Source organism: Terrapene carolina, unplaced genomic scaffold (assembly GCF_002925995.2).
Source record: "Terrapene carolina triunguis isolate 2854851 unplaced genomic scaffold, T_m_triunguis-2.0 Scaffold139, whole genome shotgun sequence".
In the NCBI taxonomy this organism is placed as follows: domain Eukaryota; kingdom Metazoa; phylum Chordata; order Testudines; family Emydidae; genus Terrapene; species Terrapene triunguis.
The window spans coordinates 13,274,672-13,299,150 of NW_020664490.1; the positions used below are offsets into that span (position 1 = coordinate 13,274,672).

Consider the following 24,479-nt stretch of genomic DNA (forward strand, 5'->3'; position numbering starts at 1 on the left):
TGACAAACCAGGATCCAAGCATTCATGAAGCACCTTCCCTCTGCCAGGGGTTTTCCTCAGTGAATGGATAACAAAAGGTCTCCTTGCATTCATTTTGTATTCTTCAAAGTTCATTTTTTGCCCCCAGAGACAGCAGAAACCCCCTGTGGTTTAGTTTCCAATGACATCCCAACCTCTTGTTGACTTCATGTTTAAATTGGTCTCCCACTGTGTTGGCTTATAATACTTAATGTACATGTGAACCAAGATGGACAAGTGAATATATATTCTAACTCCTGTCTGGAAGAAACCTGTTTTTTTTCTTTGGTTAGTGACAGACTTTAAAACATAGTTTCAATACATATACACAACATGTTTAAATACCATCTGTACATATATCTCACGAAGATTATGAGGATCAGTATAAAATAAAAACAACAGTACCCCCTGATACTTGACAGTATAAAATAAGCCTTTATTAGAGGCCTTACATGACATTCTTTATGGATAAATACTGTAAAAGTTGTCTGCTAGGTGCAATGAGTTTGTCAAGCCTGCTCAGAGTTGCTGTTACAGAACACTAAACCATTTGCCAGTTGGCGCAGAGGTGTGCTTAGGGTCGCAGAACTGCAATTGCAGGGAAAGTCCTGCTCAACCCTGGGCTGGCTTATGCCCAGTCTAGATGGAATTTTCAGGGAATGAAACTGAAGATATAACAAATATCTACTGAGCATGTGCAAACTATGATTTTTCAAAGGCTTATAACTTGGCCAAATTTGGGCTGATTTTTCACCGTCATGGCAAAAGGCATATCACTGACACAAAGTCCCCACCTCCCCTCCACACACATACCCCAAATTTCAAGTCACTGCTCCAAAGCATGGGGAGTGCTAGAACTTCTGAAATAAAAGCTGGTCAGAATTTTTTAACATTATTCCCTAGCCTTGTTCTTGGAAATAGCTGAACTGTTGTGACTGAAATTAAAAATAAATAAATAAATCAGCCTGAGGCAGACACCCGGCATGGAAAAGTTCAACCAAGCAGTTAAAGTTGGGCAAAGTTATAAGCAACTGAAAACAGGATCTTATAATGGGAACTGTTGGGCAACCTTAATAATCGGCAGTGCTACTAGCCCCACCTATAATCAGTTATTTTAGGGTTATGTTTACTCTTATTTTTTACCCTTTCCAACCTTTTAATACAATAATTTTGGTCTTTTTTTCTTTTTTTTTTTTTGCCAATATAGGGGATATAATGGGTGAGTCCATTCAAAACTGTCTCAGTCCAGCTGGAATTGATAAGCTTATCAAAGTGCCCACTGGTTGTGCTGAGCAAACTATGGTGACAATGGCTCCAGCAACGTATGCCATTGAATACCTGGATGCAAGTGAACAGTGGATCAACTTTAAACCTGAAAGGAAAGAAGAAGCCCATAACATGATTGCACAAGGTATGTGGAGCCTCTTCCTCCTCTTGCCCCCCCCCCAGCCCCAAATAACAAAACTGTTTTTACTTGTTCTCTCTTTGCATTGTAGAGTAAACATTGATGTTAGACATAGGACTGAGCTTGATTCTAACTAACTTGCAGAACCAGGCACAAAATCTGCACATTCACCTGCCAGGATGATAATGAAAGAACTAATGAAATTCCATACATTTATAAAATGAAAGGGGAAGGGTGTAAGCAAATCCACAGCTGTCTGTGAACTGATGAAGATCCAAGTCAATGGAGTTGTGTCAATTTCCACCAGCTGAGGCTCTGACCCAAAGACTCTTTTTGGTTAATTAGTATTCTGCAAACCTTTTCTAATATAATTAGGGGTTTCTCTTCCCCCCAACTCCTGTACGGGCATGGAACTCCCAGTGATATGAATGCTACTTAGGGCTTCTCTATATGAACACTTAGTTCACGGTAAGTTGGGGTGTAAATCTACTCTGCACTAACCTGCCGTGCACTAAGTGTCCATGTGGACACTGCTGCCACGCAATATCTGTTGGGCCATGTATTTACATAAGTATATAGTATGTGGTGTCTTTTAAATTAATTAAAATGTGGCTATAAAAATATCCCCAGCTCATCAAATTTCTCCAGCTTGTTACTTGTTTTATTGATGATCCAAAGCTATTTTTCCCTGCTTTCATCTGGTAGCATCATTTGTCACAAGCCCCTGAAGAAAGCTACAGCCCTCCATCGCTGGATGCCAGTTCTTAGGTACACTATAACCCCTGCACTTACAGCAATTCCCTTTTAAGTTTTTACAGGCTATCAAATAAGACTGGGCATGAAGTAAGATATTGCAAACCTTACTGCAGAGTTGTCATTGTGCAACATGCAGAATAGAACCACACCTACAGTTTATCCCCTTAAATAAATAGCTATTAACGAAATATTCCCATTACAAGAATTATATTGTGGTGAAACATATTCCTGTTGTGTCTTTATTACAGCAGAGCTATATATATGGTTACCATCTGTACTTGCTTATAAGCCAAACACACTCTAATATGAATATTGAAATTGATCCATATATCCAGTTATCTTTGAGAGCTCCTGGAGGACTGATGAGGTCCCAGAAGACTTGAGAAGGGCAAACATGGTGCCTATTTTTAAAAAGGGGTGAAATGAGGACACAGGAAATTATAGCACAGCCAGCCTCACTTCGATACCTAGTAAGATACTGGAACAAATTATTAAACAAGCAATTTGTAAATATGTGGAGGATAACAGGGTTATAAGGAATAGCCAGCATGGATTAGTCAGGAACAAATCATGCCAGATCAACCTAATTTCCTTCTTTGACAGGCTTACGGCCTAGTGGATGGGGAGAAGCAATAGATGTGATGTATCTTGATTTTAATAAGGCTTTTGACAGTGCCGCATGATAGTCTCATAAGCAAATTAGGGAAAGGTGGTCTAGATTTAATTACTATAAGGTGGGTGCTCAATTGGTTGAAAGGCCATACTCAAAGAGTAGTTATCGATGGTTTGCTGTCAAACTGGGAGAGCATATCTACTAGGGTCCTGCCAGGGTCAGCCTTGAGTCCGGTACAATTCAGTATTTTCATTAATGATTTGGGTAATGGAGTAGAGAGTATGCTTATAAAATTTGCAGATGACACCAAGCCGGGAAGAGTTGCAAGCACTTTGGAGGACAGGATTAGAATTCAGAGTGGAGAATTGGTCTGAATTCAACAAGATGAAATTCAGTAAATACCAGGACAGAGTACTTAATTTAGGAAGGAAAAATCAGAAAGCACAACTACAAAATGGGGAATAACTGGCTAGGCAGTAGTGCTGCTGAAAAGGATGTGGGGGTTATAGTGGATTACAAATTGAATATGAGTCAACGATATGATGCAGCTGCAAAAGATGCTAATATCATTCTGGGATGTATTAACAGGAGTGTTACGTGTAAGACAAAAAAAGTAATTGTATCACTGTACTCAGCACTGGTGAGGCCTCAGCTGGAGAACTGTGTCCAGTTCTGGGTGTCACACTTTAGGAAAGATGTGGACAAATTAGAAAGTCCAGAGGAGAGCAACAAAAATGAGAAAAGGTTTAGAAAACTTGAGCTATGAAGAAAGGTTTTTTAAAAAAACTGGTCATGTTTAGTCTGGAGAAAGGAGGACGGGGGGGGGGGGAGAGGGGGCTGAAAACAGTCTTCCAATACGTTAGAGGCTGTTATAAAGAAGACAGTAAGTAAAGGAGTAGTTAAGCTCTGGAACAGGCTTCCAAGGGAGGTTGTGGAATTGCAATCATTGGAGGTTTTTAAGAAGTGGTTGGACATACACCTGTCAGGGATCACCTAGGTTTACTTGGTTCTGCCACAGTGCAGGGGGCTGGACTTGATGACGTCTCGAGGTCCCTTCCAGCCTGACAATTCTGCGATTCTATGTCAGCTGACCATAGACACAAGTATATATGAATCTAGTAACACTAGCATGGCTAGTCCTGCCTAGGGATCCAGCCCTTGTGCAGGACATGACACACCTCAGCCAGGTGAAGGTGAGCCAATGGGGCCATTAACAGCAGTTCCTGCCTGGGAATCCTGGATGTGTTTGAAGGCGGCACTTTCATTCTAAGCCCAAGATTTTTTTTCAAGAGCTTCTAACTATCCACAGAATTTAGCCTAGGGCTGGAGTTCCTCGTGTTTGTCTCAACCCAGTTGTGACAATGAAATATGGGAAATACAGGAAGATTCTGCACAGCAGTTTTCGGGTTACCCACAGGCAGAAAGAAAACTGCTTTTTGCAGCTTACCCCATAGGCAATTGGACAGTTGCCTGATGGCTGTCAGCTGGAGACTCACAAACGTCCTGGGGTTTGTGGCAGCTTGAGGGCTCTATACCAGCTAGGAGGCAGAGGCTGGTAGGAAGCAAGGCTAGCTCAAGACTGCTGGCCAAAATTTTAAACACTAAGTGATGATTTTAGGATGCCACACATTTTGGGCATCCTGCCTGAGACACCTTAAAGAGCCTGTTTTTCAGAAAGTGCTGAGTGCCTGCCATTTGAAAATGGATCCCTTTTAAGGTGCCTTAACATGGGGACCAAAAAATTGGGGTACCTGAAATCACCAGTGTTTTAAAATCTTAGCCCTCTTTTTCATAGATTTCAGTGCCAGAAACCAATCCATGTCTCTGGCCAGTTGTCATCTTATTCTGCCCCATCTTCTGCTGGCAGGTCTCACTTCCTCACTCAGCCTAGGAGCCAACAGTTAACTCAGGATTTGTCTACACAAGCAAACTGGGATGTAAATCTACCCCACACTAACCTGCTGCACAATATGTATCCATGTGGACCCTGGTGCGCTTTGATCTACTTCTGTTTCAAAGCAGTGTAGGTTGAAGTGTGCTACAGAACTTTTAGTGTACGGCAGCAGAGTCCACATGGACGCTTAGTGAGCGGCAGGCTAGCGCGGGGTAGAGTTACACCCCAGCTTCTGGCAAACTAAGTGTTTGTGTAGACCAGTGGTGGGCAAACTACGGGCTGTGTCTGGCCCATCAGACCTTTTAATCTGACCCTCGAGCTCTTGCCAGGGAGCGGGGTTGGGGGCTTGCCCAGCTCTGCATGTGCCATGGCTACATGCAACTCCCAGAAGCAGCGGCATGTCCCCCCTCCAGCTCCTATGCATAGGGACAGCCAGGGGGCGCCTCATGCTTCCTCCGCGCAGCTCCCATTGGCAGGGAACCACGGCCAATGGGAGCTGTAGGGGAGGTGCCTGCGGACGGGGCAGTGCACAGAGCTGCCTGGCTGTGCCTCCGCATAGGAGCTGGAGCTGCTTCTGGGAGCTGCTTGAGGTAAGCGCCACCGGGAGCCTGCACCCCAGACCTCTTCCTGTGCCCCAACCCCCCCAGCCCAGAGCACCCTCCCACCCTGGAACACCCTCCTGCACCCCAAACCCCTCATCCCCAGCCCAGCCCCAGAGTCTGCACCCCCAGCTGGAGCCCTCACCCCCTCCTGTATCCCAACTCCCTACACCAGGCCGGAGCCCCCTCCCGTACCCTGAACTCCTCATTTCTGGCCCCACCCCAGAGCCTGCACTCCCACACAGAGCCCTCACCCCCTCCCGCACCCCACTCCTGGTGTAGACAAACCCTTCCCTCGCTCCAGCACCTTTACACTGGGTCAAAGAGCCAGAGTGACTCTAAATGCCCCAGATGCAGCAAAGGCTGGCTACACGTTGGGAGATCCTGGAGGTGAGAGGGGTGCAGGCAGGCCTGGATTGTAGTATGTGGGGCTGCGGTGATCCGGGCAGTGCTGTGACCCACAGGTAGCCGATGACAGGCTGCCATAACTTACACTGGTCCCAAGGGAAGTTTGTGTTACGTCAGGGCCTGCTGAGCGTCCCAGAATTGGGAGGGCATACAAATGACTTAACACCACCCTATCCACCTTCCTCCATGGGCTATGAGTGCTGTGTTGCGCAGCACAGAATCTCACCCATGAAGAGTAATGATGGAAAATAGACTTTTGTTTGGCAGTTAGCTGAATGGAGATCTTTGGCCTTGTTGTATATCTGTTACCAAGGGCCTCGTCAGAATAATTTGTTCCCACCGTCATTGGCTTCTGTGCATCTTAACAATGAATTAGAGTGCAACACAAACCTGAAGTATGTTAGAATGTGTTGCACGCATCTGACTGGAAAACAGAAACACTTTGAACCTGAGGTGTTTGGTCAAGCATCGTTTCTTTTTCTTAGTAGTTGTATTTATCTAAAATCCCCCAAGGAAACGTGATGCTATTCTATTACTGGTGATTAATTATTATTAATAAAACATAGTTCTACTGTGCCTTTTATCAATAGATCAGAAAGAACTTTACAAGGATGAGTATCACTCTCACATTAAAGGTGGGAAAATTAGGTGCAGAAAAATGAAGTGATCTGTTCAAGTCAATGACAGAGCTGGGAATGGAGCCCAGATCTCCTGACTTCCAGTTGTGTCCTATCTGCTGGACCTCACTGCCTCTTTTGTGTCATATTTCAGCCCCTTGTACAGCTGCTCAAGAAAGTGGCAGTACTTGGGGATGGATTTTCAGGGACCCACTAGGCAGAAATTCCTTGGTATCCACAAATGTTTGTAATATTGATGCCCGTATGCCAACCCAAGTAGACCCATCAAGGCAGGACTTAAACAAAACTCATGCTCCCTTTCCTCTACTTTATTCCAAAGGGCCTGCTGTCGCAATCATACACACACAACCTTTATGAGGAGCAAACAAAAGCAGTGGAGTGCACTTCCATGTTAATCCAGGTGTTGCATGTAAAGGCCCAAAGTGCAAAAATACAAGTCCATGTACAGTAATATTCTTACCCAATATATTTGATTGCTTGTTTATGCAGGTTACACGAGACTTCTTGAATTTCAGAAGGAGGATGGCTCTTACGGAGCATTCAAAACAACTCCCAGCAGTACATGGTAGTGTTTGCGTCATAATCAGCTTTAGTTGTTGTTTTATATTCTAAAATGCCAATGTTGTCACACATAGTGCATCAGAAGTTTACTTGCTGGCTTTTGGGGCCAAATTGTCAAATTGCGCCCATATACTTGAGTGCATCTAATATGTACACAGATAAATTAGCTACATACACAGCTATGTGAGCAGGCTTCACACATGCACATATTTGCAAATATATGGATGCAAGTCTGTGTGCCTAAACTTTGATTCTTTGGCTTTTTATGGCCAAATAGTTTTTATTATTAATAAAGTGAGACTTTTTTTCTGAACAACTTTCAGTGAACAGCTAATGCTGATGTAATTACGTGGGCACGTGCAAGCATTGTTTAATAAGAAGTGCAAACACCTGGGCGGACACTTCTATATATATTTAAAACTGCTTATACTGGCAGGGGTGAAAGTAATATGAAACACTAACCAGTAAGGGGGCCCGGCTCCAGGCCTCAAGTGGAAAGGGCGGGGCCTCGAGCAGAAGGGGCAGGACTGGGGGGTCAGCCTCCCCCAACCAGCCCATCTGCTCTGCCTGGCCCGCGCCTCCCGGAGCTCCGGTGGCAATTTAAAAGGGCCCAGGGCTGCTGACTGAGGGGGCAAAAGGGGCAGCGTCAGCTGCATATGGGCCAGTACCAGCTTCTTACTGGTACGCCATACCGGCCCACTTTCACCCCTGTATATTGGTTTAATTTAAACTCATCAATGCAAGAGGGATATAAACACAGGGGGTTGTCTGGTATAACTAAAACAATAGAAATTCACACTGCTAGTTAAACCAATGCAACTTGGTGTGTAAACCAGGCTTCATCGTACATGAGGCTGTCTCTGTCTTTCTCTCTATCTTTTTGTATATCTATCTCTATCTTTTACACTCATGAAAAACCAGTGTCAGAAGAGAACTGGGCCCAGTGTGGTAGTGAGTAGTGTTGTACCCTAAGGTATGAATTGCACTGAGATTCTTCAGTCTTTCTGGATGCCTCGTATATCTTTCGGCATTGCCCCGTAACTAGCCATTGACTGGTCAACATTATACATAGCGGTAGCTTGTGCAAAATTGTATCAGAATCTTCTGACATACTAATTAGGGATGTCGATTAATCACAGTTAACTCACACAATTAACTCAGAAAAATTAATCACGATGAATCACAGTTTTAATCACAATAGAATCGCTGCTGGAGCCCTGGCACATAAATACCTAGCAATGCCTGCTGCAAAAGTGCCATGTGAACACCTCTTCTCATTTTCAGGTGACATTGTAAATAAGAAGTGGGCAGCATTATCTCCTGCAAGTGTAAACAAACTTGTTTGTCTGAGCGATTGGCTGAACAAGAAGTAGGAGTGAGTGGACTTGCAGGCTCTAAAGTTTTACATTGTATTATTTTTGAGTGTACTGTAGACTTTGTATTCTGTGTTGTAATTGAAATCAATATATTAAAAAATATAGATAACATCCAAAAATATTTAAATAAATGGTATTCTATTATTATTTAACAGAGCGATTAATCCTGATTATTTTTTTTAATTGCTTGACAGCCCCAGTACTAATTCGTGTTAGCAAACCACAAATATCAATGAGTTTAGAAAATGAAACCAGTTTCTTTTATACAGGCTAACTGCATTCATTGCTAAAGTGCTCACAAGGTGCAGAAAATACATCAGTGTCGAAGACCGTTACATACACAAAGCTGTTTCCTACTTGCTTGGACAACAGCAGGCGGATGGCTCATTCCGTGACCCTCACCCAGTGATGGACAGACTTATGCAGGTTGGTCACTGAAAATGATAAGAACCTGTTCCCATATGGGCCAGATTCTCAAATGCTGTAAATCGTGTCACGCTATTGAAATCCTTAGGACTATACCAGCTGATGATGTGGCCACGTGTTTTATTTTGTTTTGTTTTGTTTCCCCTGATTCTGGACTTTTATCTTTTGCTTCCCATATAATTGTGTGTGGGGAGGGAAAAATCAACAGCTCTTGCAGCAAAATATTTTTAACTCTTTAAAAGGATGAGTATTTGAGGCAGCCTGGGGAGGAATTAGGACTTTTTCTAAAGGCAGAAGGTGCAGAGAAAAACCAGAAAATGAGTCAAGGGCTGGAAAAAAAACACCTCACAGTGAGAGACTCAAGGAACTCAATCAGTTCAGTTTATTAAGAAGATCAAGTAGTGATTCGATTACAGTGTATAAGTACCTTCATCAGGAGAAGATACCAGGTGCTAAAGGGCTCTATAATCTAGCAGAAAAAGACATAAAAAGAATCAATGGCTGCAAGCTGAAGCCAGACAAATTCAAATTAGGGATACAGCACACATTTTTAACCAGGATTGTGATAAACCATTGAGACAAACTACCAAGGGAAGTGGTGGATTCTCATCTTTGATGTCCTCAAATCAAGACGGGATGCCTTCCTGGAAGTGTGCTTTAGACAAGTTATTGGGCTCAGTATAGGAGTAAATGGGGAACATGTAAAGGCCTGTGTTCTAGAAGGTTAGAGTAGAGGATCCAATCGTCTTTTTTTACTTTAAAAGCTATGAATCTATGAATGAAAAAAATACTTATATGATAGAAAAAAAGTGTGGCTGGGAGAATGGAGAAGGATGTTAGGGTGGGTGTATTAGCAACAAATGTGTGACCATGTGGTTTTGTTTATTTTTCATACAAAGAAATAAAATTAGATTTGCTCAATTTAATAATAAAACAAATGTATGCTTTAGAAGCTTTCCCATGATTAACCTTCTAGGGTGGAGTTGGGAAAGCTGAAGAACATTTGGCTTTGACAGCTTTTATAACCATCGCTATGCAAGAGGCCTTGGGGGCTTTCGATGACTCTAAGTCTTCTGAGGTGGTAAGAAGCCTGCTTTTCTTTTCTTCTTAAATCTTTCATTCTCTTTTTACGTGCATTTGTTTTGTGCTGGCATGCGTGCTGCACTCGGTTTAGCAGCATAGAGATTCCTGAGCATGTCCTTGGCCTCATCTTCACTATTGAGGCTGCCTTTCCACTGTGGCACCACCCTTACGCTTCTTGGGACATATTCAACTCTAATTTCTGTTGGGAGAAATACAGTCACAGCACCCCAGTGGCCACAAGTCTGCTGGGCTGGTGCAGTGCAAAACAACCACAACCTTTTCTCCACTGTGGGGAGACTGCAGATCCCCAAAAGCACATAGTACAGGCCAATGTGACTGGAGGACACATTGATTTCAATGCATCCCCTTGGCTGCCTCTACTAGCAAGTTTCTTTGAAGCCCCTAGCAGATTTTAAAGCTACCCTCCCCCAGGTCAGAGCCAGAGGGAAGGTAGGTGGCAGCATCACTACTTGCTCTCCTTGGGGTGAATTCTTTCTATAGTGCAAGAGGAACAGTGGGCCCAGAGAAATGTGGTTTTACACCAGTTGGGGGAACCAGGCCATAGTCAGTGGTGTGCTTATGATACTTTGCTTTTCTATAGCTCCTTTCATCTGAAGATCTCACATTTAAATGAATTAGTCCTCACTATGCCCCTGTGAGGATGGAAGTGCTGTTATCCATTAAACAGATGGGTAAACTTGGAAACTAAAAATATTGTTACAAAATGAAGCCAGGACTAAAAGCCATGTCCTTTGAGCTTCAAACACAATAATTATTCTGTAATCCATGGTCAGGTAATAAAATCATGGTTCTAGGTGGAAGCAGGAACAGAGGAATATAGTAATAGCCAGACTTAACAGTGGCCAGCACTAGATGCTTCAGTGGAAGGTGCAAGAAACCTCCTAACTCTAATAATTAGAGACTGGCTTAACCCTTGAATCATAAAGTTTAATCTCTCAGAGCCTATGTTAGAATTAACTATTATATCTCTGTATAGTCTTGTTATCCATATTGATGCCCAATCCTTTTTTTAATCTTGCTGTGTTTTTGGCTACAATGACATCCTGTGGCAATGAATTCCACAGTTTAATTAGGCATTATGTGAAAATGTATTTCTTTTAATTTGTCTTGAATTTTACCCTAGTGATAATAAATAATTAATAATAATTAATAGTCCCAGATCCTGAGGTCCTCATTCAGGCAAACACACAGTTTTGTCTGAGAAAGGACTAAGTAAAAATTGAGTAATAAACTCAGGATTTGGCCAAACAATGCTGTTTAGCACTTATCCAGCACTTTACAAATTCAGTACATTGGACAAACATTCATTTTGAAGTATCTTGTTTTTGCACACATTACTGCCTGCATCGTCTTCGAAGCCTTCCTCTCCCAGAAAATTAGGATCTGGTGCCACAACCATTGCAATCAGATGCTAAAGGTGCCTCCTCTTCTCCCCCAGAAATCAGCTGTATGTGGCAGGGAGTCTCTGATGAGAATTTTGTACTCCTAGTAAACGGAGCAATTGCAACTCAAATAGCCCATCTATTTTAGCATAGGCCAGCCAGTGCTCATATCAGAAATCATTTTATTCCCTGCCAAAATCTTCAACAAATATAATTGTTTTGCATTATTCTTAACCACAGTTATTAGGGTTACCTCACTCCCATTCAATTTAATTTAGAAATAGCTGTGTTGTGTTGTTATAATTCATTGGAACTCAAATCAGTGTTACCTTTGCATTGGTTTTGTACCACCCTTCAAACTGATCCATATTTATTTCCACAGAAACAAGGCATTGAAAAAGCTGTCGCTTACGTGCATAGACAACTCTCACCTCAGCTGAACTTCTACTCAGTTGCAATCTCTGCCTATGCTCTGGCTCTTGTGAAACACGATAGCTCAGAAGCCAAACGGGCAGAACAAATTTTAAGAGAAATTTCTACACTCGATGCAGGTACTAATAATTATTCTTACAATGATGATTCAATTTATAAAGCACTCTTCCCAACCAAAGTCCTTGTGCGCTGTTGCAACATAATTTAAAAAAAAGATCAGGTGCAACAAGGCCAACATGATTAAATGTAGGTAGTATGCAGATTATTAATTCTAGACCTATTGGAATAATAATTCTACCTTTAAGCTATCCCCAGAAGCAATCTTAGCACCACACTGAGTTGGCATTGCATACCTTGTGATCAGTACTCTATAACAACTGGGTACATTTGATCAATACACTATAATGGCTGGGATAAGTCAAAACTCTGTTCGAAATCTGGCTTTTTAATAACCTTTGCTTCCTATACTTATTTATGTATATCGTCAGAGTGGTGGTGGCTCTCTCTCTTGGGTGGAATCATTACTATGAAATAAATTACCTATATTTTTCTAAATTGAGCTAAATTGAAGTAATTTTTGGAAAATACCTTCCCCCAATTGATTTAAGACTGAGTCATTGTTTCAGCAATGCAACAGCGCTACTGGGGAAATGGTGAAGATGCAGTTTCTATAGAGGCTACCGCTTACGCATTACTTCAGACATTACTCCAGAAGGATATCAAGTATGCAGAACCTATTGCTACATGGTTAACAGAAAAAAGGAAATATGGTGGCGGATACTGTTCTACACAGGTATCTGGCTTTCAGGCTCAGTGGAGTGGGGGGGAAAGTACTGTAAATAAAACCCTATGTGTCCAATAAATATGGAAAGATAAATATTTCTATGGGTCCAACCAGGTAGTCTTTTACAGCAGTTCAGGATCATAATGTTATAGGGCGAAACTGGATTTTCCATTGGTAGAAAGTTGCTTATTTTGATTTGAAGCCCACAGTGAGCCAAGTCCTGAGGTCCTTAAGTAAACACCTGAGAATTTGGCCCTCGGAAAGGAACAATATGGGTTAGTGAGGGTTCCATGACTTTAATGGAGCTATGAAGATTTATACCCGCTGCGGATCTGGTCCAAAATGTTGATAGAAGAATCTGGAAAATAAGGTGGATGGATTGAGGGGAGTGAGCGGACATGTGGAGATTTCAAAGAGAGAACCTCAAAGGAACAGAGATCTAAAAAGGAGACATCTGAATGAGGAGTTACTTACAAGGAAAGGCATGTGACTAGAGCACTTTGTTATTGCCGAAAGACTCCAGTGTGGCTGGTGTTCATTTGTATTTCAATCTCACACAGGATACAGTGGTGGCCCTGGAAGCTTTGTCACAGTATAGCATACAGACTATAGAAAGTGATCCCACCATTCTGAACCTTGCATTAAACCTACCTGGAAGGCACAAAAAGCACTATTTTAACCTGAATAGTAACAATGTCCAGATTCAGGAAGAACTACAGGTACTCAACCCTTTATTGTTCTAAGTTGTGATATTTCCTAGTTTGCAAACAGAAGGAATGTTTTCATTTCTCAGCAACCTTGATATACTTTGGTTGCAGCCTTTTTTCTGTGTAATAACAATATTTAGCACTTATAGGCACCTTTCTGCCTCTCCCAGATGTTCAGATTTCTGCTTTTTCTCCAATGGGAAGGACCACTGCAGTCCTCTGTCCATTCAGGGTCATCTTAGGGGAGGGAAGAGGCTAAGACATGTCCTTTGCTCTGACCCACAATGCAGTGGGGCCTGGAAAAAGGATCCCTACTCCTGCTGAAGGGATCACTTTAGTGAGGTGGGGAAGACAGGCCCCATAGTTCCTTGAATGACAGTTAGGGAACTGTTACAACCCTGCCCTAGGGAGGAGGAACCCCTATAGTCCCTCACTTATGGCAAAAGGGGAACACCACCTAACATGGTGCAGGTTGCCCAGGTCCCAGACAACAAGTAAGACTCTCAGGGATCACAGGAAAAAGACAACGTGAATAATGGCCAAAGTGTTAAATGTCTACTGTTTGGTTTGGTTTGCAGTTTGACCTCGGAAGCAAAGTTGAAGTGACGGTAAAGGGCAAAGGAAATGGGACGCTGAGTGTAAGATGGAGCTTGGAGTTTCATTTTATTTTTCTCTTTCAAAAAGAAAACGGTACTAATTCACATCTGTAGGCGCCTGCCCCACCATCACTTCCAGTCACACACAGTGCAGGAAGGAACCTCGGGCAGCCTCACCCCTTCCCAGATCCTGCCTAACAGTAACTAAGCAAAGCAATCAATACCCCATACTGCGTAAGACCCTGTCCTTATGCATCCCTGCCCTCCCCCAAATCCCAGGAAAATAGATGCAGAGTGCCCTGAAGGTCACAGATTTTGCCTGTTTTGGACCCGGCTGCGGGGAAAAATTCCAAAGTCTATGGAGCCTCATGGAGAACAGCCTGATAGTTATTTATTACACTGAAATTACTTCAGTTTGTGCACCTCCACTGAGCGCTGCTGGTGGGGGACGGGAAGGGGGTCTTTGAAGTGGGTAGGTCCCAGGCCATTTAGGTCTTTGAATATTGCACATCAGTCTGTCATTGTTGTATCCACTACAGTCATCAGGAGATAATCTGTAGCTATAACTACATTATGAGCTATGGGTGTGATTCCCCTGCTCATGCACACAGACTCGCGATAGCTCTCATTGGGCTATCACAAGTATCACAAGCAAGGTAGCTGCGATAGCGCTGGTAGCTGCATCGGAGGCATGGCTGAGTCATACCAAGTACAAACCTGCCTGAAACTAGTTTCTGTGGAATCTCTCTCACTCTCCCTGATCACATGTAACTTCCAGTATGTGCAGAATCAGATAAATTGCTGCAGACCTGGTTGGTTAAATTCTTTGTAATTTAAAGGAGCTTTTAGGGTGTTCTCTTTTTTTTTTCAGATACAAAAAATATATTATTCTGTTGAGACGGAGAACAACACCTGTAATGACTTGATTCTGAAAGTTGAAATGGAAGGGAACGTCAAATATTCAAGTAAGTGAAAAGAAAACAGAGCACCTGTTTTTAATGGTGGCAAATTTGGCTAAACCCTGATAGTATAGACTTTTTAACTGATTAGATTGGGAAAGGAGAAAGATCTATACTATCGTGCCTTCAGGACAATTTGTATTTTTATTACATGTCGGGTGTTTAATTGGTAATATTTTAAGAATTGTTTTATAAGAGACTTTTTGGAGGGTGCTTAATAAATATACTTATGTTATTATTATTAGTAGTAGTTATTACTAGAGAGCAAGGATGGCCTTCTTGGCCAAATGACTTAATATCTCTGTGTATCATGGTTCCCGCCCAAAAAGAGTTAATAATATTTCCTGTGTCTGTCTTTTAGCTATTTATTATACTGAAATTACTTCAGTTGGAGCACCTCCACTGGGTGCTGTCTGTCTTTTCTCCTTCGATTGTTAGCTCTTTGGGGCAGGAATTGTCTTTGTATATTTACAGATGGGGCCCCAATCTCAGCTGGGACCTCTAGGTGCTACTCTCGTACAAATTAAAAATAATGGTGATTATTGCGGGCATTTATTTTAAGCTTTAATTTAAAAGATACATGAGATAATGAGACTGAGGAAAGTGAGGTTTATGAAAGCAGTGGAGCTGGCAGGAGTCAACGCTGATCCCTCACAAAGTGCAGAGAGGAGAGCAATCAGCAAGCTCTTCATCCCAGTCTGCCAGGGTCTGATTGTGTCTAACACCTCCAGGTGCTCCGGACGCTGAGGAAGAGGACTATGATTATGGGCAGGACCATGCGATGGAAATCAGAAGAGATGAGCCCATGAGCCAGATAGAATGGTTTGACATCCGCAACAGAAGGAAAAGAGAGGTGCTTGTTCCTGGTAAAACAGAATCATTACGATACAAAGTCTGCGTCAGGTAGGTTTGGGACTAGGGACTTTCTTAGTGAGATGACACACTTTTGGTTAGGAAGTCTTGGTCTTATACATCTTTCTGCCATCTGTTGTCTTTCTGGAAGCACACGTTCAAATCCTGGCCTGGTGGCTCAGCTCTTCGTCTTCCAAGACAGTAAAGCTGATTTCCATGCAGTGTATGGGGTATGGGCCATTCACACAAGATCTTAAGCACCAAGCTCCTGTCTGCTCTGCATAACTTTAAAGAATAGTTTGTCTGTCTGTCTGTTTGTTTTAATGTAAGATTTTGCCCCTGTGTTCTTGGTCAAAAATTAACTCCTGCCTTATATCCCCATAGTTGTATTGTATGCCAACTATTCACCTGGCTGCTGCCTTCCACCTCAGAGGTGGTTGCACTTCAGCATATGTAAACAACAAAAACTCAATAATCTACACCAAAGAGGAGGGGGAACCTCAGTGGGATTAGTGTAGTTTGCAGATTACGGAGTGTTGGCGTGTGCTCCGTGTGAGTAACCTCCTTCTCCCTGTGGATGTCACATATTCTCCCCCGCTCCCTCACACTCATCAATGCCCTGGAAAAGAGCTAGTCCATTTACTATTGGCTGGCGGTGCCTCTCCAAAGATAGACCACGTTCTCTTGCTGTTGTGTGGAGAGCAGAGGGGAAGGTCTGGCTCTCAGTGCCCCTGGCTCTGTTGGAAGCATGGGAATGAAGAGAAACTGGTAGTTATGTAGTAGAGGCACTGGAACCCAATGGGTGAGAAGGGCCTTTATTAAGGCTGCTGTTTCACTCTCCTCCTGTGCAATGGTGGCTTTTAAGCAGTGGCAGCTCAGAGTTTTAGGCAGGACTTTGTAACTTGCTTTTGTTCTGTACATGTATCAGTGGGAGGTCAGATGCAAGGTGAGTGAGGTAATATCTTTTATTGGACTGTTGATGACAGAGACAGGGTTTTGAGCCACACAGGTCTGACCTGAAGAAGAGCTCTGTGTGGCTTGAAAGCTTGTCTTTCTCACTAGCAGAAGTTGGTCCAATAAACGATATTACCGCACCCACCTTGTCTCTCTAATATCCTGGGACCCACACGGCTACAACAACACTGCATACAACAATGGGAGGTGAGGGCACTTAATACCACATGGGATCAAGGTATAATAAAGGGCACTTTGAAAGTGCCTATCAGTGTTGCATTGTGGGTGCTTGGCTGCTCATTGAAGTCCTCCTGCAGCTGCTGTGTTGGAGCCTCCTACAGGAATATGTGCATATGCTCATTAGCTATGGATAAGGCTGCGTGTCTGTCATGGATTCCGTGACTTTCCGTCACCTCTGTGATTTCTGCAGTGGCCGGTACGGCTGGCTCCGGGGCTGCCCGAGCAGATCAGGCAGCCCCTGAGCCAGCAGCACTTGCCGCTGCTGGGGCAGTTCCGGTGTGGTAGGGGACTCAGAGCTGGGGCAGGAGGTTGAGGTGCGGGGAGGCTCTTACCTCGGGGGTGGGGGCGCTCCCTGGAAGTGGCCGGCATGTCCCTGCAGCTCCTAGGAAGTGGCCAGCATGTCCTTCCAACTCCTCGCAGGCACCGCCCCCTCAGCTCCCATTGGCTGTGGTTCACAGCCAATGGGAGCTGCGGAGCCGGAGCTAATGGCAGGGGCAGTGCGGGGAGCTCCCCTGGTCTTCCCTCCCCCTTGGCTCCGCGTATCCTTCCAGCTCCGGGCAGGGAGCCTGCCAGCCCCAACAACCCTCCACCCCCAGCACCAGCAGGGGCCCCGGGCTGCGTGCCGCCACCTGCCCCCACAGCACCAGCGGGGGTCCCAGGCCACCCCCCCCAGCACCCATGGTGCTCCCCAGACCGCCCCCCTCAGAGCACCCCTGGCCCAAAGTTTAGTCAGGAGTATATAGTACAAATCATGCAGTCACGGGCCGTGAATTTTTGTTTACTGCCCTTGACCTGTCCATGACTTTTACTAAAAATATCCAAGACTAAAATGTAGCCTTAGCTATGGACACTTGGAGAAGTTGCTGCTGTGAGTGCTAGGGTTGTTGGGTAATGTCTGACTGAATGCCCTGAGAGAAGGAGGGGAGGCAGCTGCCACTTTATTCATTGATCATATGAAAGAGCTATTCCAGTAAATTAGCAGCTGCAATGGGTGTAAAGGTACCTACCCCAGCTGTCCCATTCATAATGCTGCACTGCTTTTTAGAGAGGTGCTGTCACCTCCTCTGTAGCCATAGTGAGTAAAGAAGATGGCTACTAACATCCTAGGGGATGTCTTGTTGTTTGCTAATCAAGAAGCAGGAAAGGGCAGAGCTGGCAGAACATAGTGTCCTATCCAGAATAGGGTTGCAGCAGCCATTTTGCTTCCTCCCACAGTTAGGCTAGGGCTGCCAGAGAGCATGGCAGTGGCCTTCCTGAGAACCCCCACTTCAGAAGAGCCGGGTGGTGGTAACAACCATTCTATCAGGACACCTGCCCTGCTGGAATCTGTCTCTTCCACTGCCACCCGCAGAGCCTTGGGAGCAGTGACCACCTGGTCTAGCTACCCCCAGAGAATAGCAGCAGCAAGAGTGGGAGGAGAACTTGGTCTCACCTTGTTCCAGAGCATTACTGGGTACCAGGGCCAGTGGCAATGAGTAATGTGAGACTCCTTCAGTGGCTCTTAGGGTGTGTGATGATATCTGCACTGTCCTCCCCATCTCAGCAACAGAACATCCCTGAACTGTGCTACAGTGCACTGCACACTTGCAATCCAGTGTGGATTTAAGGGGTTGTGGTTTACCACAGCATGAATTATCAAAGAGCCACTGTCATTTGTAAAGCACATTGTAACAGCTTCTGATGAGAGGCACCATGTAAATGTAACATACCATCATCATCTCTGGTTTCTTGGGGATGGCTCAACAAAAATAATCCAACTCTGAAGAATTTGGGACAGAGGGGAATTAAAGTGCATTAGAAAAGCGCAACAGACAGTTGCATATTTAGGAATTTAGTCTCTAGACATAAATTTAAGCTATTTACTTGCCTAGGTAGATAAGTTTAAATAAACGGCTTCTAGGAAAGCTTTGGATTGTGCTCATTGGCAATAGGAATCAGAATCTGTTTCATCATCACCAGGCAGGAATGGCCAAGCTCTTCAGATGACCCTCTTTGTAACAAAATGTAAATGTACAATGTAGAGAGACAAGGTGGGGAAGGTAATATCTTTTATTGGACCAACTTCCATTAGTGAGAGAGACAAGGTTACACAGAAAGCTTGTCTCTCTCTCATTAATGGAATTTGGTCCAATAAAAGATATTACCTCACCCACCTAGTGTTTCTAATGTCCTGGGACTGATATGGCGACAGCAACACTGCATAAGTTGTACAATGTAAGCATTTACTAACAGCAATTTTCCCTAAAAGGTCCACAGGTCCCAATATACCAAAGATGTCTCTAGTTGATCTCTCACTTTTAAGTGGCTTGGAACCTGACACAACTGAACTTGAGCAGGTGAGGAGCATTTCTTTCATTGACATCTGTAATTTAATTTATTATTTTTGCACTGTTCTTTGGGAGTCTTTGTTTATCACAAGAGTAAAAGGGGTGGGTTTTAGCCCCACGTCTCTCAAAAGTTTGCAGAATAATTAACAGGAAACTGAGAATCGGGACAGACATTTTCATTATGGAAAAGAGTTAGGGCTGTCAATCAATCACAGTTAACTCACACGAATAACTCAAAAATTAATCACGATTTTAAAAATTAATTGTCATTAATCACAGTTTTAATCACACTGTTAAACAATACAATTCAATTGACATTTATTAACTATTTCTGGATGTTTTTCTACATTTTCAAATATATTGATTTTAATTATAACACAGAATACAAAGTGTACAGTGCTCACTTTACATTATTATTTTTGATAAGAAGAAGCAGGCAGCAGTATTTCCCGTAAATGTAAACAAACTTGTTTGTCTTAGCGATTGGCTGAACAAGAAGTAGGACTGAGTGGACTTGTAGACTCTAAAGTTTACCTTGTTTTCTTTTTGAGTGCAGTTATGTAACAAAAAAAATCTACATTTGTAAGTTACACTTTCACGATAAAGAGATTGCACTATGGTACTTGTATGAGGTGAATTGAAAAATACTGTTTCTTTTGTTTATCATTTTTACAGTGCAAATATTTGAAATAAAAAATAATAATATAAAGTGAACACCATTCACTTTGTAGTCTATGTTGCAATAGAAATCAATATATTTAGATGTGTAGAAAAACATCCAAAATATTTAATAAATGTCAATTGGTATTCTATTGTTTAACAGTATGATTAATTGCAATTAATTTTTTTAATCACAATTAATATTTTTGAGTTAATTGCGTGAGTTAACTGCGATTAACTGACAGCCCGAGGTATGTGAGCTGTGAATTGCACCACTAGATCACATAGCGTAGACATACCCTTAGTTAGGGATTGATTGCTTTTGTTGATAGGTGGCTTGTCTGATGACTACTGGATTTTTCCTCCTATTTTTTTTTTTTTTTTTTTTTTAATAGTCCCTGGCTGGATATGGTGTTTGGCTGCTTGAGTCAACTCAAATCTTAATATTTTGTACTCTTTTGTCTTATGACCGTTAGATGCTCACAATATGCCCTTTATAATGGATTAAATAAATAAAATACAATAAAAATGAGCAAACAGTCTCTCCATATACTCATCCAGAAAATAGCCTAGGTCCTCCACCACATAAAGGAACAGCAGACGAAGGAACTGTTCATTCTAAGGAAGAATCAACCAGTCCAGTACAATACACAGCTAGGCAGTTTAAAACAGCCAGCATAAGCCAAAACAGATTTTAAACCAAGGTAAAAACGATGTTTCTGTTTTTGTAGTTGGTAAAGTCTGCAGACCAATACATCGACCACTTTGAGTACAAAGAAGGAAAGGTTTTGCTCTACTTTGGAGAGGTGAGTGAATACTGTATGACTTTTCCAACTTCCGTCAGGTGATGTTATAAAGAAGAGAGTATGTTCAGAGGCATAGCTTTTAAATCTGTATATTGTTAGTACTGCTGCTCAGATCAACGTAGGGGGAGGGATAGCTCAGTGGTTTGAGCATTGGCCTGTTAAACCCAGCGTTGTGAGTTTAATGCTTGAGGAGGCCACTTAGGGATCTGGGGCACAAATGAGTACTTGGTCCTGCTAGTGAAAGCAGGGAGCTGGACTCAATGACCTTTCAAGGTCCCTTCCAGTTCTATGAGATAGGTATCTCTCCATATATCATTAGTCCACCCAGACAGCAGTGCACCATCATGTATTAATTAGAGGACATACCCATTCTTTATCCAAAAGTATCTTTAGGCCTTTGTAATACCCAGAAATATTAATACTATGTTCTGGGACTTTGGAACAAAGTAGTCACAGAGCCCCTAATGAATCCATTCAAGCCAGAGCAATTGCTAACATTTGTGAGGGCCCGAATCCTGCAAAGCAATTATGCATGTACATAACTTCAGGCATGAGAGTAATCCCATTACAGACAGTGTGTTTCCATGTGCGTAAAGTTAAATATGTGCTTTGCTGGATCAGGGCCCATGACAAGAGAGATGTACAGGGACGTCCTCAAATTATCTGCCTTCTGGGTATCTACAATGCCCCTGACATCCCGGTGGCATTACTTCACATGGTGACTGCTTCCTTCAGCCATTTGAGATGCTTCACTTTCTTAAGTGACACTCAAGCATAGATGCCACTCGCAGGTGATTTACACAGAAGGCAGCAGCAAGAAAAGAAATAATTAAGGACAAGGGCCAAACTGGATGAGAAAAAAAATAGATATGTTAGTATTGCTATGGCTGACAAAGTGATTGTGTTTATGTGGGGATCATAAATAAATATAACATATGTGGGATGGGATAGCTCAGTGGGTTGAGCATTGGCCTGCTAAACCCAGGGTTGTGAGCTCAATCCTCGAGGGGCAACTTATGGACCTGGGGCAAAAATCAGTACTTGGTCCTGCTAGTGAAGGTGAGGGGCTGGACTGAATGACCCTTCAAGGTCCCTTCTAGCTCTATGAGATAGGTATATCTCCATTAAATGTAAATAAACTGTAACAGGGTCAGCACCCACCTCTTGTGCATGCCCCCTTTTCTCTGGCCAATAGTTCCTGCAAACACAGCTCTTTTCACGGGGAGGGGGCACCCACCTTTCGTGGATGGCCCCCTTTCTCTCGGTTAGGTGTGATCCTGCTTTTGGTTTTTTGTTCTTTCAATGGGGTGGCACCCACCTCTCGCAAGCACCACCCCTCCCCCGGCCGGTGGTTCTCTCAACTGGTCTTCAGCAGCTTAGCCCTCGGGCCGAGCCGCACATGCTGTCCCCGCTTTTGGGATATACAGTCCTGAGTTCTTATCACAGCCCTGGTTTGGGACCATAGCTCACCCAGCTGGTGTCCATTTCAGCAGCCCTCCCTGGGCTCAGTCTGCTACCAGACCAGCAGGGCACATCTCGGTACCCTTGTCTGGTCTGGCCAGGTCTTGTGCTCAGTCCTCCGGGCTCAGCCTGCCCGCACTGACTTTTTGACAGCTCTGCTGCTGCTCAATCCAGCCAGCCAGGCATCCAGTCTTTGGCAGCCTTGCTGGGCTCAGTTCTGTCTGGTGAGCTGTCTGGAGTGAGCTATCCGCAGTCCAGCCACACACCTGGTCCTCCCTCGTCAAGCGCCACACACCACTGAAGGCTCTGCTCTGCTGCTTGCCTTTTATCTGGCCCTTCTGGCCCCTTATTGGTGGCTCTCACAGCCCCTATGATTGGCCGCTCTTCTGCAGCCACTCTAGGCTGCTTAGACTACTAGAGGACTTCTCGCCGCTCTATTCTGGGAAAGGGTGATGCAGGACTGCAAGGCCTCCAGCAGGGAGCCTCCGGACCTAGTCCACCCTGCCACAGGCCCTATGCAGTTACATAGTTAACAAAGGTCTAAAGCTGTCTCTTAGTTCTATAAAAGAACCAGTGCATATTGACACAGGGCACTTTGGGATGTTAGGGCCTGATTCGGGAAAGCCTTTAAGCCTCCATTCCTGTTCAGGATGACTTCAGTGGGACTTAAGCACATGCTTAAAATAAAGCAAGTGCTCTGATGATTAGGGATACTTTCCGGAGTGAGGATCTCAGAAAGAGAAGACCATCGATGCTGTACACAGCCAATAAACCTGCTTATTCTTTAACAGCAAGTCTTTAGCATATTGATTCAAAGCGCTCAATAACCTGAGAAAGAACAACCTTATGCATTTGTGGCTGAAACAGCCAGTTAATTCATCCATGCTGTCAGAAAAAAAGTGTTCAGCAGAACCAACACTATAGGCACGAATAAATTGGGGAGTGGTTGGGGAGCATGAATTCTCTTTTTGTAATAAATGTTGTTTGTGTTTGCTTTTTTTCTGCAGCTCAGCAATGGATCCAAACCAGACTGTGTGTCATTTGGGGCTAAGCAAATCAATCCCATGGGTCTAGTACAGCCAGCAAATGCCATCATTTATGATTTTTACAACCCTGGTAAGCTGACCCAGTAGTACAGAAAAAATGAACATGAAACTATTAAGAAAGGGCAAGAAGCCAAGACTGAATTTTTCCCTTCTGTCCGTTGAGAAGAAACCCTAGTATATTGGAATGCGATGTGTGAATCAATATTTTTCTTACAGTGCTTAATGCAAAGACTCCCCTCTGAATAATGACTGGTAACGTCACAGCGAGAGCACACTTTAACAGAGATCTTTTCAAGAAGTGATCTCCTGGTTTCCATTGATTGCAGGGGACTGAAAATACATATTTTACTTGTATGAGGTTTTTAAGTGAACTTTTCATGCTTGTGTAAAATTGATCTCCACAGATCACATAGAGCCATAGGCGCCGACTGGAGCACCCACAGGGAAAAATTAGTGGGTGCTCTGCACCCACCAGCAGCCAAGCTCCCCTCACCCCCCGCCCCCCTTCCAACTCCCCCCCCTGAGCATGCCGCATCCCCACTCCTCCACCTACCTCCCAGCGCTTCCCGCTGGGCCGCCGCCAAACAGCTGTTTGCCAGCATTAGCACTCTCCGGGAGGGGGAGAGGAGCGGGAACGTGGCGCACTCAGGGGAGGAGGCGGGGAAGAGGTGGGGCCAGTGCAGGGATTTGGGGAAGGAGTTGGAATAGGGGGAAGGAGGGGGCAGAGTTGGGGCGGGGACTTTGGGGAAGGGGTTGGAATGGGGGTGGGGAAGAGGCGGGGCTGGGGCGGGGCCTCTTGGAGGGGGAGGGGGAGCCAAGGGCAGGGGTGGTCGAGCACCCACGGCAAAGAGGGGAAGTCAGCGCCTATGCATAGAGCACCAGCAGCAGTAGACCAAGCTTCCCCAAATTTGTGCCTGGGATCAACTCTAAGGACAAAGGCCCAGATTCTCAAAGGTATTTAGGTGCCTAATTCGATACATTGAATGGGAGTTAGACATCTAAATACCTTTGAGGATCTGGGCCAAAGAGACTAGTTCAGTCTCTATGTTGATTCAAACCTTGGCCTCTGATGGTACTATTAGCACAGTGATCAACTAGTGCCATACATGGTGGTGGTATTTGTAGTGTGGATCGTTATCAATTAGAAAATGTTTAATTGATGAATTTGCATCAGAACTTTTTTTTTCAAGAAACAGTAAATGTTTTACATAACTTTTTCTCCTTTAAGCTTTCCATTGTGGATCTGTCCACCACTGCACTTTGTTTATTAGACCATCTCTTTTCCTTTACAACATCCAACCCACAAACCAGCTAAGTACTCCAAATCCTAGGCTTCTTAGAAGTCCTTTATAGAAAGGAGACACTTCAACTGCAAAATATCATGTGTTTTCCAGTAGAATCTAGAGTCCACAATTAGGATCAGAGCCTTGTTATGCTAGGCATTCTACAGACAGTAAAAGTATTTCATTTACCTT

The 24,479-nt window shown here is 43.7% G+C and overlaps 1 protein-coding gene across 1 annotated transcript in view; it reads left to right on the forward strand.

Moving 5' to 3' along the window:
• The window catches only part of LOC113406793 (complement C4-like), an 89,736-nt gene that overhangs the window by 52,107 nt on the left and 13,150 nt on the right, over positions 1 to 24,479 (forward strand). Inside the window, exons 24-36 of the mRNA XM_026653514.1 lie at positions 1,226 to 1,429; positions 6,821 to 6,896; positions 8,538 to 8,694; positions 9,671 to 9,775; positions 11,563 to 11,731; positions 12,239 to 12,405; positions 12,957 to 13,115; positions 13,682 to 13,741; positions 14,571 to 14,664; positions 15,390 to 15,561; positions 18,953 to 19,040; positions 20,423 to 20,497; positions 22,966 to 23,074. Coding sequence (XP_026509299.1) covers positions 1,226 to 1,429; positions 6,821 to 6,896; positions 8,538 to 8,694; positions 9,671 to 9,775; positions 11,563 to 11,731; positions 12,239 to 12,405; positions 12,957 to 13,115; positions 13,682 to 13,741; positions 14,571 to 14,664; positions 15,390 to 15,561; positions 18,953 to 19,040; positions 20,423 to 20,497; positions 22,966 to 23,074 — 1,635 coding nt within the window. The remainder of the gene's footprint in view (positions 1 to 1,225; positions 1,430 to 6,820; positions 6,897 to 8,537; positions 8,695 to 9,670; positions 9,776 to 11,562; positions 11,732 to 12,238; positions 12,406 to 12,956; positions 13,116 to 13,681; positions 13,742 to 14,570; positions 14,665 to 15,389; positions 15,562 to 18,952; positions 19,041 to 20,422; positions 20,498 to 22,965; positions 23,075 to 24,479) is intronic.